General features: G+C 37.8%; 1 protein-coding gene across 1 annotated transcript in view; it reads left to right on the forward strand.

The window, feature by feature from the left end:
- Positions 1-1,680, forward strand: part of plxna2 (plexin A2) — a 418,092-nt gene extending 416,412 nt beyond the window's left edge. The window contains exon 33 of the mRNA XM_055223276.1: positions 1,125-1,680. Coding sequence (XP_055079251.1) covers positions 1,125-1,220 — 96 coding nt within the window. The 3' untranslated portion in view covers positions 1,221-1,680. The remainder of the gene's footprint in view (positions 1-1,124) is intronic.
- The last annotated feature ends 14,415 nt before the right edge of the window (positions 1,681-16,095 follow it).

Here is a 16,095-nt window from a genome sequence, read left to right on the forward strand (position 1 = left end):
AATGTGTCAAATGTGAATCACCAATATCTGCTGTCGGGGGCCCCAGAGACAAATTCAGCTTAGGGCCTCCTGAAAGCTAGAACCGGCCCTGGTCTTGAGTACAATTCTACCCTCAGCTTAAACTCGGCCTTATGCCAGCCCTGATAAAGCAGCACACATATGTCTATTGTTCTTGCTCTTTCATATTGGTTTAAACTCGTCTCGTGTGTGATGATGGTGACATAGATTGGTCCTGACAAGCACACACAGCAGACGAGCAGACGCAGAGCACAGCCTGTCATTCCCTTCTGAACTAAACTCCACAAATGCCAAATTTACAAGACGCCCGCTCCGAAGATAAAAAGCAACGCCTAATCACAAATATTTCTCTGAGTTGTAGTCAGCTGCAAAGGCCATGATGTAACGTGTCTGCTCATTTAGGAATAAAGGCTTTCCATGCAGCGCACACAGCAGTGAGATCTGGGCTTGTTTTTTAAAAGTATGATTTCATTATTGCTCCACATTTGTATTAGAGTCATCAATGAACTAGAGGCAGTCAGACCCTCGCCAGGGCATTGGACATGTCGCAATGGTAAAGATTAAATAAGACTGGACTTAAAAGGGTTGTCTCATAGTTGAAGGGTAAATGCTGTTGAACCATGAAGCTATTACGTTTAACAGTGTCATATTAGTCATGTTCAGCTGGTTATTTGGTCCATTATTGGTGTCTATTTGACCCTATCCCGCAATTGTGAAAAAAAATAAAATAAATCCTTACATTTGAAAGTTTATGTCCTCACCAAACATGGTTGAATTTTCTAGCAAACACACCCAAAGAATAGACATTTTTAAGGTGTAATAAAAGAAGATCCAAACACCAATGATAACATATTAGGCAAAGTGTGTATAGTGTCTTGCCCAGTGGCACAAAGGCAGTTTGTATTGCTGCTAGCAGGGATCAAACCTCCAACACAGTTAGATAGCAAACTTCTACTCATTAGCCATTTTGTTTAGAGAAAAAGTGCTCAAAACAAGGTCCAAAAAATTGCCTTTGTGTTATTAATTTAGTAAAAAAATGTACATGATTGATTCTCTAATCAATAGCTGCTTTTTAAATTTTTGACATATTTTTATTTCTCTTGCAGATCACCGCTGCTCTGGAACAAGACGAAACAGCGAGGAAGCAGCGTCTGGCCTACAAGGTGGACCAGCTCATCTCAGCCATGTCCCTGGAGAGCTGAGAGCGCCCCCTGCAGTCCAGTAGAAACTCTCACATTATACCTCTTCATCGCGGTGCAGTACGAACTTAAAACATGGAACTTACAAGCAGATAGACTCCAATGACAACGCCTGCTTTCGCTCTTCCTACGACGGTACCAGCTATTTTAACGCCTAGAGACCGGACTAGCGCTTCACCTGCTGATCGCGGAAGGAAGGAATGTCTCAACGCAACTTTTATTTATTTATTTGTTCCGATATTTTGAGGAAAACCGTGTGCGTGTGTGCGTGAGTGTGCATGAAGAAAACTCCGACGACATATTTATTCCCTACTTGGATTGCAAAAAGATGAGAAGTTGATGATCGTAAAGGAGATTTTATTTTTGTACTTGGACATGAGTTGCAGCCTCTGTAAACTGCGCAAAGAGTGATACCGGTTGCGTTGCGTTTCGTTTCTATCCAAGAATCGGGCCTGTATAGGAAGATTTTCCGAAGTTGAGGCGGCATGCTTGCACCTTAACTGTTGACATTGCATCGGCTCCATTGGGTTCCTTCTGTTCATTCCCAGTCTCTACCCCTTCCAATGAGTCTCTATGTGAATGTACAAATGTTTGACTTGGTTTGTCAGGTTTTTTCTGTTAGTTTTTTTTTGGCCCAGTTGACCTGCGTGCCGTAAATATTCAAATCAACCAATTGTCAAATCTACGCAGACAGTAGAAAATGGTGGACAGTGCAATCGCTGGTTGGCCAATGAAAAAAAACGGTTGCTGTTTGACCTAAGATTGGATTCAATAACAATATACAGAGGTAATTTCACTCTTTCGTGCTATAACAATGTTTCCGTACATTTTCTGCCATGGAGACTATGGTGGCACAGGCGATATTTGTCATTTTAACGTACAACGCATCGCTTTAGTAAATTTATTGCTTATTCAATCTGTATTTTCATAGTTCAATCACATGCTAGTTCCTATCATGGCTGCCATTTTGAGGACGTTTTATCAATGCGTTATACAGAATTGCACTAGTGAGTTATTGACACATGGCTTCTTCCTGTTCTCGAAGACTTTTACCCATTCAAAAGGTGAATTATGTCGTGTTTTTATTGATAATTAGCATGATAACCCTAATCTTTTTATCACTTGACACATATGGGTATTTCATTCATAAGTAGGAATGCAGCGATCCAGCTTTTCAGTTCGATTCCGATACTATAGATTTAAGCATGACGCGATTCCTGACATCAGCTGATACCAGAGCAGAGACTGAAAATGTATTCGTGAAAACTAAAATAAAATAAGACAGAACTGATCGAAATGTGTCGTGTAGCTGTTATGTATCGTCAAGCAGCTACAGAACAGCTTTGCGTAAATAAAAGTTCAAACATTATGAGACTTTCTTGGGCAATACCAGTAAATCGTCTTATTCCATCCATTCATAGTATGTCCAACCAGGATTTCTGCTGAACCGATATTTGGATCATTTCTGTGCCACTATTCTCTTAATTTTAACACAACTAAAACTGCTAGAATATCAAAAATGTGATTATTTACCAGTTTTAATCAAGCGAGAAACTATTTAAAATGTCTTCAGCACATTTGGCCGCAGTCCACCACTTTCTCTGTCCATGGTCCTACTTTCAGATTCTACTTGTGTCTGCAAAGCTCGCACTTACCCAATCAGGACGTCTCATCTTATACATGTACCTAATTGCATGCTATCACATACTGAAAGTGTTGTAAGGGTCCATCTTTGATTTCTAAGTGCCAACGCGTGGAGCTTTGATCAGTCTTGATGATCCGAGGCTGATGGCAACGCTTCCCGACTGCCGCAAACGTCTTCACAGAACTACACGACCCAGTGCCAAATCCGCCATTTTGTTTCCAGGTGTCCAATCACACGATAGTAATCGGTTTATGCTTTACAGGTGTGGTAAATGCGTAAGGTATATGAAACGAAGGTACGAAACATAATCATGGGACTAAAAATGTATAGTTTTGTCCACATTTCAGACAGTGTTGTAAAGAACTATAATATCTAGACTAACATTGTAACAGAATTTGGGATTATCCTAAATATAACCTCTGAAAATGAGGTTGGACTTTGAGTTACTTCCCAATTTGCATCAAAAACCAACTATGGCAACACAGATGGACAAACTACATCTAATATACAATCAGGTATTTCATTTATGCGTCTGAAACTTGCTTTGCCAAATGTATTCAACAAGAAAGAACATATAATTGAGTTAATTTATTAAGTCAGGCTAACGGGCTAGCATGATTGACGCAAATTGGGTAACTGATGCAAATTGGGCAGCGACAGGGCAAAGTGTTTACAGGAAATGCTTCTCAAGAGACGGCAAAAGTCATGAGCGAATTCTTGATCGAGTGCATGCAAATCACAAAATTACGTAACCGCCACGTAAGAAATTCATGATCTAAACCTTTTTAAATGTCTAAAAATCTCAACATCCATCTGCCAACTAACTGTAGACTGGATCCACTGGCCGGATGTGTTCTTCTCTTCTTCCGTTTGCTCGTTGTTTACATGGAGTACTTGAACGTAGAGTAGACTAGCTTGTACAGTAGTGTTAATGCAGTGTGTGTGAGGGCATGTTAACAGCTGGAGCGGGGCAGGAGTGCTTCTTTTATTTGTGGCCTTAGACTTTCACTTTCTTAGCGTTTATTTATGATCCTATTAAGTGTTTTGTCACCATTTCTCCTTCTGTGCCGCCCAAAAACACTGCTTGTGAAGTTACACTGCAAACTGGGATATCTATGTGTGTTTCAGAAGGGCTTCAATTCAGAGTCTTATTTGGAGAAGATCTGAAAAGTTTGGACATCGATTAAGGTGCTCTATGACTGTTCTGGTAGAGATCCTTCACCTCCTTGTCTCTGTGGAGATGACATTTCTTCAATTCCTGGAATGTTCCACTGCAATTTTGCCCATATTAAATGACGTTTGTTTGATTGCCAGTATTTAACACCTTGAAAAACCCTAACCCAAGGTCTCCTCTCATCACAAGCTTGTCTCCATGGAGATAGAAGGTTTAATTCCATTCTGAGGAGCATTCCAAAGAAATAACATCTCCATGAGTCAAGTAGAAATGTTACATAGTGCATCTTTAACTGGTAAATGGTAACTGGTCACATTTTTATATAGCTCTTTTCCACGTTTAAGTCACTCAAAGCGCTTAACATCAAGGAAATGCTCACCCATTCACACGCACATTCATAATACACCAGCGTACACAGACAGTGGAAGCGAGTTGGGTTAAGTGTCTTGCCCAAGGACACAACGACAGCATTCATCTATGGAAGCTAGAATCGCACCGCCAACCTATGGGTCAGTGGATCTGATCATTCAGCCAATGATGTTTATGACGAGAGCGGGATTTAAACCGACAGTCCGTCAGATCAGTGGACAAACACTCAACACCCAACTGAACCCAACTGACTTTTTGAAAAGACGATAATATTAAAGCCAAACAAAACTACATAGAAACACGTATTAAGACTGAAATCGAGAGGTGTCCACAAAAGTCAAGCCAAAACAACTTGACTCAAATATTCTGAATTCAAGTTTTTCTATGATCTCACATAGATATTCGTTTGCAGTGTGGAACTCCAGCACTTTCTGAACAGACGTACGTGAAGCCCCTTAGCAGACACTTCCCAGTTTGATAGAAAATGGGCGGGGTTCATGTTCCAAATCCAACCAGTAGGGAGCAGAAGTGGCCCTAACAATTAATAATTTATTTTCTTGTATCTGGGAGAGCACCTTGTTGACCACTACCTACGGTGCACATTCCGAGCACAGCTTCTTCCTTGTTTTGAGGTGTCTTCCCGATTTCAGCGAATAGAATTGTATCCTCGTCATACCTCACATTGCTAAAGGAGTAATGCTTTTTTTTGTTGTTGTTTTAAACCAGGACCTAAATGCCTTCTCCTCTTCCAAAGGGATCAATGTGTGTGTATCTGGCTCCTACTATTGTCATGAGCTGGTCCAGGGTGGCTATGGTATATTTTGTCGTTGATTTTTTTATTTTTTTTGTTTGGTCACAATTTCAAAAAAGTTGAGATAAAGGCAATGTTTTTCACTATGTATTTGTTCATAAACTAAACTGAAAACATCTAATCTGAACTTTAAAAACATGTCAAAATGTTACATTTTAATATTTTTAATTGCAATTTTAAGTGATTTTTGACAAATTGTTCCAACTTTTTTGAGATTCTAATTTTTCACAGTGTATAATTTTTTATTTTATTTATTTTTTCCTTTTCAAAAAAAAAGTTGGGACAAATACAATGTTTTCCTGTATTTTTTGTGAAAATTGTTTGAGGGAAAAAAAATCACATCTGTTTAATCTGGATTTAAAAAAATTTTAGTTCAGTTTTTTTTTCTTTTTTTTTCTTTTTTTTTTTTTTTCTTTTTTTTTTTACTTCATATCATTACAATTTTAAATGCTTTCCGGCAAATGTTTCCAACTTTTTTGAAATTCAGATTGTTACAGTGAATCATTTTTTTCATTGTTTCAATTTTAATTCAAATTTTTGCTTCCCACTCATCCATTTCTCTTCAAACAATAACTCAGCTTTTTATTTTGTCCCAGAGCAGTATTTCAATGTGATTTATGTTTCACTTTTATTTACAAGAGTTTACTTTTCATTGCTGGTCGATCGATGTGTTTTTTATTGCCAACTTGAGGAGGCTCTGTGCACTTTCTTTGCTGCCAAATAGATAGTGTTTTTGTCATTCCTTCTCCAAAAACAAAAAACTTCCTGAACCGTAATATTTTTATTTTTTTGGCATCGGAATATCACCGTTTATCCTTCCATCTTTAAACCTGTACTGATCCCCTGTAGACACTGGACTTAATGTAAAATAGTTATTACTGACAATGATAATAATACTGGCTGTTTGTTCTTGTTTTATAAAAGTGTTGTGAAAATTGTAAGAAAGTATTTAAAAAAAAAAGGTTGGTTCTCTTGTTTTTTATTTGCTTTGGTTTTGTTATGATAATATATTATTGTGTATCTATTGTACATATGAAGCACACCTATTTTGCAAGCCAAGGATTCACTTTGTACTGTTGTTATATATAAATAAACTTTGCTGGTTAAAAATTGCATTGAAGCTGGATTCTGTGTGTTTGTTTTTGGCTTTTTAGAGCTTTCTATCGTGTTATTATGTTGTTGCCTCGTCAAAAACACGCCTGAAGAGTTTTTATATGACATCCATGCATGTTTGAGCAATCTAGCGATCTCTCCAAGGTCATATTCAAACCCTCCTTACTTCAAACCCACTTGACAATTCTCCATGAATATACAAAAACATGATACAAAACTGTACAAAACAACTTCACAAACCTGATGTGATGTGTTTAGCGGGATGTAAACTGATTATGTTGTGTGAGTGCTCTGAAGGGGGAGTGACTAAGCACGGAGAGCAAACGGAAGGAAGACTCAGAGTATCAAACGAAACTGAAACTTAACATGTTGATACACTGTTTTTGCCAAATATAGCTTCTTTTTTTATAGCAACACAATAAAAGTAACGTAGTGATCTAAATATGTTACCTGTTAGCAGTTAATACCCAACTGTAATACCGCCTGTTTAATGAAATACTACTGAAATGTTATTCTGAGTGAACAACATGATGTCTGCGCTCCCAGAGTTACACCTTGAATAGAGCAAATTAACATGGCCACAAATTACTGTTATAAGTCGACCCTTGTTTGGAAATAATTTTGTATGATTATGTTTTTATACTGAATGTGTATAGGATTTTATGATCACACAATGAACATAATTGGTCAGTTTATTGGTCAGACATTTATAGGTCTGCTACTTACAGATTGTTACTGTAAGATTCCACAGCATGGCATTCATACTGACAGTGACACATTGAATTTATCTATATTGCATTATTTTCCTGATGGGTGTTTTTATGTTGAAAAATATGAAAAGCTTTCATAGTGTGAGTGTGTTTGCTGCTCCATGGATCTGATTTGTAATATGGTCTGATGGTGTCACCTGTTGCTAATTTAAGGCATTAAATTATTCTCCTTGAAGAATTTAATGCCTTACTGTGAAACATTCCAGGCAAAGCAATAACAACTTGATGGAGGTAAACTAGCGATAGACTTTCCTCCAGAAAAGTTGCATAACTCGTCTTTAAAGTGCCCATATTATGCTGTTTTCTGATTTATGTTATAATGTCATTTCCTCACCCCAAACAGACCTGGAGTTGTGTTTTGTTTCATTCACACGTTTAACACACAAACCCTGCATATTTCGGCTCTGTTCTTCTCTCAAACAGAAAACACTCTGTTACACCTTGTGATGTCATCATGTGGTAATACAGGAAGTGCTCCACTGTGTTTTTAAACTCCGCACACCTTCACTTGAATCATTTGGATAATTTCACCCATGGAATTTCTAATCTCTACCGCACAGAAGGTAAAAGGTAGATGCTAATTTGAAATCTACAACTTAATGACATCACAAGGGGGAACAGAGCGTTTTGAGCTTTGGAAATGTAGACAGACTAATAATAAAGACTTATTTTAGCATGTGTGAATGAAACAAAACACAACTCCTGGTTTGTTTTTTGGGGAGGTAACATGGCTTAAAGCTCACAACAGTCAGTTTTGCGTAATGTAGCACCTTTAAATGGTACACAGCAATTACATTATTACATCATCATTACAAAAACAGGCTCTGGTATTAAAATATTTCAATAAATATTATAATGACTATAACAAGTAAAATAAATGTATTGAAACTGTAGACCATTATAACCTATTAAAACCCTAAAACAGCACATTTCCGACTCACTGCTGTTAATCCCTATTGGGCACTATAGTCTCCATGCTGTTTTATATAGGGGCATTTCTCTATTGAATTTGCTTATTCAAAGGTTTTAGACTTTCTGCAGATCCCAGTGATTTCCCAGTATCTGCTCCTGTCTTTACACCAGCAGCTACAGAAGGAGCAGGTGCCATTGTGGAAGTGAGGGCTGCAGAAGACAAATACAATTAACATGTAAATTAATGTTTTCTGTTTAGTTTTGAGAAAGGCAATGATGGTGAATAAAGTAAAACTAATAAAGCACCATACTTAAGTAAAAAAAATTGGTATCTGTACTTTACTTACAAAATTGTAAAGCAGATATTTTTTACTTCACTACATTAGAGAGGAGATATCTGTACTTTCTACTCTACTACATTTTTTTACTGAAATATTTTTATAATCGTTTGAGATCTGCTGAAAAGTCTTAGGCGTTTATTTTTAACACTTTTTTTTTGGTTGAGCAAATAAAAAACACAAATAAAAACAGCGAATTAAATTGTTTCTATTGAGCAAAATTCTGCTCAAATCGTTATCTAAATCACTACATTTTAAGTATTTTAATCTCCTGGGCAACACATTTTGGGTTGTCTAGGCCACAATACAAATTTTTTCTCTACAAGGTCCTGGTGTCGCCATATGAGGTCATTAAACTGCTACTTAAAGGTGACAGAAGAGTTTAACACATTATAGTTTAGATTCCAGATGGACTTTGTTAAAGCTTGTGTCTTCCTGCTCCTGTCAGCAACACTTCAAATCAGCCACACTGTTCCAAGAGGCATAATTGTTGTTGCTCATTTTGTTTTTAATCAGGAAAAATGTTACTGTGTTCAGGCACTTAATAAATAGTTTTTGCAAATCATTACAGTTCTCAAATGTGACTTTATTGTGTTCTATCAAAATGATTAAACATAGAACAAATGTCCTCATATGTAGACCTCATATCATTTTACTCATAATTATTTGTTATTTGGGCTGATTGGGACCTGATGAGTGTAAAAACAAAGACGACTTAATAAAACATGCCATGCAAGAGTTCAGATTTTGATTTTTACTCTTTAAGTACATTTTAAACTGTTTTTTAAATATTTTTACTTTAGTCGATCTTTTACTTTTACTGAAGTATCCTTTTTGCTCTGGTATCTGTACTTTTACTTAAGTAACAAAACTGAGTCTTCTTCCTCAATTCCTAGTCGTCCACATTACCGTATATTAAAACATGCAGCTAACAGGCACCCAAGGGAAACAGCAATTAAATCAGGCGAAGAAACCCTTTTTTTTTTTTTCCTAATGACCAATGTAGCGTTTGCCCTATATTTCTATTTGGGTTTAATGTAGCCTATAATTTACAATAATATCGTTATAATACACCCATAACCCCATAATGAAGTCTAATTGACTGATGCTTGTGACGTCACTTGTAAACAGGAAGTGAGCTACCAGAGCACGTGCACAGATCACACAATTATCCGCGATTTTTTTTTTTTTTTTTTTTTTTTTTTATATTGTCCGAAAACTAAAGCTCTATCTACAGTGATTTGACCGAGACAGACAGGACCACAATATCCATTTCCTTGACTGTGCGGATGGATTTCAATCTCTCCTCGCCCCAGGACCACTCTGCTCCCGCGGTGCTCCGGAGAGGTTCTGATCCTCGCGGGACGCCGTAGTAATGCCTTTACCGGGGAGCTGCGTAAAGATGACATCCCGTTCACTGTGAGGATCCTCCGCTGGATTACAAGGCAAATTCTGAGATAATGATTAGGTTTAGGCAAAAAAGAGACTCCGAGGAGATTTTAGACTTTATAAATAGAGTTTTGGATACATCAAAACACAAAAAAATACAAAAATACAAAACCAATACTTAGCCTCGGTGTTATTAGCTATTAGGCTGAGATGGGTTTGCCACTGGAATTTTTGTTTTTTATCTCCATACAAAATTACTGTCCAAAAAGCTATTTCTTTCATCTGTTCAACTACCTATTTAAAGTGTCATTCAGCCCTCTACTCTAACCCCATTTTAGACAAATCTAACAAAACAGAAAGCCATGACGAGGTAATGATGAGGTCTGAATTTACCAGTTCAATTATTATACCAAATTTTGCCATTTTTCCCAAAACTTTTAGATCATTTTCTATTACATGTTTTAGATTGACGTTGCAATTATGATTTCTGCTTTTTTTAAACTCACAATACAATACAATTGTAGGGTGATACATTGCAATTTTCTGCCTCTTTTGGTGACTGAATTCTAGGTGTGTAAAATATGAATGTCCAAGAACAACATAGCAGTATGTGTTGACAGTTGCAGGAATCTAACTACCAACTTTTAGGTTAACAGACATTGCGTAGGCACCAGCTCAACTAGTACAACCAGCCACTTGTTGGAAATATTTGAGGGACAACTATTTGACAAAGCTGTGACCAAAGAACACATTTTATACAGAAATGGCAGAAGTGAGGCAGGTGGCTGTAGTGAAGACAGGTTGGAGGTAAATTGCAGACCGGTGAGAATCCAGGTGTGAGGGCTCAAACTGTGGATAAATATAGAGTTGCCCCCTGCTGCTGGAGCTGTGTGTGGCTCATTAGAAGTGCAAAGCTCAGGTCTGGGTTATGGACAGACTCTGGTTTATGGACAGTCTGTAAGATGTCTGTCCTTCTGTCCCATATGTTATGTTATCTGTAGAGTGTGCAAAATGAACACATGTATTTTAATCTGGCAAAAGTAATATTGATATTGCAAGGCTATATCATTGATCTGGAAGTTGTTTGGGGAAAAAGGGGACTTTCAGCTGAGTTTTAGCCAGTTACAGTTGGCAATTAATGTGCTTTGGCAATAAAACAAAATAAAGTTTTACAAAGTTTTGGGTTTGTTTTGGGTTTTTTATGTGAGGAAAATATGCACTTTTGTGTGTAGACTTGAACAGATTAGCCTGAAGCTGTGCAAGATTCTCTTGAGTTTGAACACAATCCAAGTTAGCAGTGCAAAGTATGGCCTGACACAGTCCAGGAAGGGCTACTGGCAAAATTAGAGCTGAAACTTTGTGGATGCATATAATCTCTAACTTTCTGTTTAGTTGGGCTTGGGAAAACTTTTGATCCACAATATAAATGACAGTCATCATAATTTTCAAGTCATCAACTTCTAGAGTACAATTCGAACAACAAAAATCTGCATTTTAACAAACCTCCCAATGATAAGAGTTTTGTCTTTTTGTTTTTTTCAAAAAAACTTAAAATGCACCATTCCAAATTATTCTGCACAACAGTTTAAACCATCTTATTGTTGTAAAGAACTGAAAATAGTAATTTGTTTATTTTTCAGTTAGAAGCATTGGCATATTACTGAAATCAAAAGCTATTTCAATCAAAGCATCTCAACAGGTCAAGTTACATTTGAACAGAGGACCCCTTATTTGATAGAAGCTTTACAAATCTATTGAACTTGTGAGATTGTGGAGAGTTTTTGCTTGAATTTCTTTTCTTGACGTCAGAAAAGCCTCCCAGAGCTGCTGTTTGGATGTGAACTGCCTCCCGCCCTCATGGATCTTTCTCTTGAGGATGCTCCAAAGGTTCTCAATAGGGATGAGGTCAGGAGAGGATGGGGGCCACACCATGAGTTTCTCTTCTTTTATGCCCATAGCAGCCAATGACGCAGAGGTCTTCCTTGCAGCATGAGATAGTGCCTTGTTAGCTGCTCTCTTAATCTAATGCATTTGTCTGGCAGAAATCTTCCTCATTGTGCCTTTATCTGTATGAATCCATTTGTGCTCCGAATCAGCTATAACTCTCTTACTGATACGATGATCACGCTTAAGTTTTTGTGAAATGTTTAAGGTTTTCATACCTTGTCCAACTATTTCACGTTTTTTGGCACTAGAGAGCTCCTTTTTCTTTCCCATATTGCATGGTGGTCTGCTTAATAATGTGGAACGTCCTTCTTAAGTAGTTTTTCCTTTAATTAGACTTACCTGGCAAACTAATTGGCACAGATGTCTGAGATTGATTTCACTGACTCAAATAGCCCTAAGACTCAATACCATCCATGAGTTTCACTGGAAAACAAAAAAATGTACTTTTCTGACACTTAAACACAATTTGCATAATTATTTGGAACGCTGCGTAAATCTCTGCTATAGGTGAGAACATTTCCAGAGTAGAAGTAGTAGCAGTCGGGGCAGTAGCAGTATGTCATATTTAGCCTTGGATATGGACAGTTTCTTTTTACATATAATTTAAAAATCTAATACAAACCTTTTCAGACTTGACTTGCTTGTCTTCCTCTTCAGAGTTTTTGTCTGACGTGTCTCCTCTTCTCCCTCTTTAGACGGTGAAAATGATTCTCCTCCTCTCCCTCCTCCTCTGGTAATGAGCGCGGTCGCAGCGGGCCTCCTGACAGCTCCAGTGGGGCGTCTGCGTCTCTTTTAGCGCTGCATTGCAAAACAAAGAGGTGGGTGTGAGCTCTGTCCATCTATGCCTGTGGCCTCTTTACCTCTGCCAACTGTGCACTGAAAAAAAACTGCCCATCCAAGTTATTTCTCATGCAAATATCCAACGGGGGAAATTAAACCACAAAAGCGCGCCCACGTCGAACGGACACAGTTGTTGTTCAGAGGCTTGGGGTGCAGGTGAGGAGACGAACTGCCAAATTTCCCAAGCTGAGCACTTCTAATTTGCATATGCAGATGTTAATTACCACTACGGGCCAATCAGCAAACCACCCCCCTCCATCTACCCCCAAACCCCCTACGCACTCCCCCTGCCCCATCAGGTTACCACGGTTACTCCCCCGGCTGATCATAATAACGATAATCACCTCCCGATTTCCCTTCATAGCTCATTTTCTCCTTGTGAAAGGCCAAAGTGGAGCTGTCGGATTCTCCGTGCTGTAGCCCTTATCGTTGTAACGGGGCAGGCGTAAGAGGGGCGGGGGGGTTCTAGGGAGGTTATGGGGGGCTGCTAGGGGGGTACACCACCTGCCACACGTGCTCCAGAAGCAGCAGATAGAGGTAGTTGTGGTAATAATGAGTGCCAGACCAGTCATGCGTTGTGATGTATTTGTAGGCTGGATGGGGACAGGGTGAATTGGGAGGTGTGTAAGGGGGCGATGGGGGGGCACTACGGGGGTGAGCGCAGATGAGATCAGGTGATGCTTGTTATTGCAGCGAATTACACGGCTGAGACCGGTGTGCTCAGTACCAATCAGAGGGATATGAGGTCATTAGGAACTGTGAAATTACTGCACAATACCCTGGTTCTTCATTATACGGGCAAATGTAAAGGCTGTGTAGAAGCTACAAAAATTCACATTTCAAATACATTTTTCCTCAAATAAAGCTGTATGCATCTTCCCCAAAAATACATTTTCTGAATTCTAAAAAAAAATCCCCAAACTCTTTGTTATGGGTCGTGTCCTACTAAAGCTCTACCTTGTAAAACAAATGCAATACAAACACAACTGAACCTTAAATGTCATTAACCATCATTTTCTGAGGACACATCAAATTGTGGCAAGCCCTTTTGGGTTTATTGCAAGCTGGTTTTATTCATCAGCTCTAACCAAAGTGAGCAGTTCATTCACACTTACCTGACAGTTTTGACTGCTGAATAGCGCTTTTCCTCAGAGTGGTCACGTGATGATGCATGTATTTTCTTGTTTATTAAACAGCTATTAATCAAAACATTTACATCATGTCAACAGTAAAAAAAAACATGTTAACAGTATATTTAAAGCAGAAGTATTATGCAAAATTGACTTTTTACAGATTTTAACCATGTTGTAGTTGTCTCCCCTCCGAATTTACTCACCCAAAGTTGTATTCGGAGTGATTTGTGCATGTTAGGGTGATCTTTAATCGCTTATTTTCCCCATTTTTACCGCCACTGGTACACACCCACTGCTCTGTACTTTGTTCACCAATTTCATTTTCTTAATCGATGATACGTGCAGCATTCGGCAGCATTGTGTAGTCATTTTGGTACAATTTTTTTTTTAAATCTGCTGCTTGCTAGCGTGATCTGCAGCTGTCCAAGGTTCTGACTCTTTGTTTACGCCAACATCAGCTTCCACTGTTCCACTAGTTTTCTAATGCAGAAGTCAGTGGACTTGTTTCTTTTATCAAGTCGTTTTAGATGAATATTGTGATTTAAAATGTGGTGAATTTTTTGACATATTTCAGTGAAGTCCAGTAATTTCTGGTGTACATAATGTCATGTTTTAATTTGTTTGTTTTGTGGTAAAATAAACTACAATGTTGTCTCTTCATGGCATAGCTTCTGATCTAGTCTTTCAATAGGTGAGTTCAAAGTAAAAATGTCCAGACTTTACTTTTCTTTTTGATCAAATATCCCTTTTTGAAACAACAATCTCAAACCTGTTGCATCATCTCTTCTTTCCTCTCCTATTCCTATTGTCCATGCCGTATTTTTAAAGGTCAGTTTGGGGCCCACTTCTGTTAGAATTATTTAACACTGAGGAGTTTCTGTGGGGGTATATTTGATGGACAGGACCAGAGCAGCTCCAGAACAGCCCTGACCAGCCTGAGGGGTTTGGATGCTCCTAATGACTCCTTCACGTTTAAAACATTTAACATCAACAAACTTCCTCTATTGATGGTTTTCATATTCTATAATGTAATGATGTCATTCTCCCAATTTTTTCTATTGATCATATTGTACTTTGCCATGAAATATCCAAAAGGTAAATTTATTAATGTTGAACCTGATCATAGTGACTAGACCCTAAAACTCACTGTATTACAACAAAAATCTGCATTTTAACGATATCAATTTTATCAGTCCCCCATCTGTATTAAATATTATTGGCCTATAGAATGTTGTCATGTCATCTGTAATTTCAGTGATACTCAAACTTTTCACGCCTTGTACCACATGCAGATTTACGAGTACCACCTGGATGTAAACCAAATCGAAAGTAGGGCTATGCTAGAGCTAAACCAGGTCTAAAACAACTACAATTGCTGTATTAGCTCTATACAAGGACTTACTCAAAGCAGGACATAATTGTGTATTAAACTAGCAGTAAACTCAGCAAATATTTGGGTTGTAGAGGAATCCATGTATCACTTGAAAGAGCTCTATACTATGCACTTAGCACTATGCATTATGGGGGTAAAAATGCTTTAAGTCTATTTAAAAACGATCACTCGTTTACCCACCCATTAAAATACTCAGAAATACTCTTCTAAAGATTCTAATTGAACTTGATATTTTGTTCTACGAAGGGGCAATGTTCAAAGAGCTCTCTAGATAATTATATCTCTGGTTTGTAGTTGACCCTCTGCCTTTGTTGTTGAGTGGAGAAGAGATTATAATTAAAGCAGGCCTATTCTGCAAAATTGACTTTTCAAAGCTTTTAACCACATTACAGTTGTTTCCACTTCTCATTTACCCTCTTGAAATTGTTTTTGCAGTGATGTTTGTACATGTTTGAGCAAAATCTTTAATCACTTATTTTCAAGACGCCATATTCTCAATCAATCCCTGTTTTCCCTGCCATTGACATACGCACACTGTTTTGTACTTCATTCTCCAGTTTTATTTTCATAATCAGTGATACATGTAGGATTCAGCAACATCACATAGTCATTTTGGTACAAATAAAACAAAAAATCTGTTGTTTGCTAGTGTGATCTACGGCTGGAGGTGCACTCTTTGTTGAGATGATGTTTACAGCGACGTCAGCTCTCATCGGGCAGATGTCAGTGGACTTGTTTCTTTTATTAAATTGTTTTCGATGAATATTGGTATTTAAACTGTCCAAATTATAACAATGATCCATGGGTGTCGTAGAATATAACTACATAGCAGGCACAAGTGTATAATATGTGCTCTTTAAAAGTACATCACAAGGACTTGCTCTTAAAGAAGGTACATTCAACATTAAAGCATGAGTTAGAACAGATTAGAGCTCAACAATATGACAAAAAACAATTACAACATTGATTAAGATTTTTGAATTGATTTTTGTCTCATTATAAACAAATAAAATAGCTTTCAGTATGAATTGCTTGGACAGAAGC

The sequence above is a fragment of the Periophthalmus magnuspinnatus genome, chromosome 7 (genome assembly GCF_009829125.3).
Source record: "Periophthalmus magnuspinnatus isolate fPerMag1 chromosome 7, fPerMag1.2.pri, whole genome shotgun sequence".
Classification (NCBI taxonomy): domain Eukaryota; kingdom Metazoa; phylum Chordata; class Actinopteri; order Gobiiformes; family Gobiidae; genus Periophthalmus; species Periophthalmus magnuspinnatus.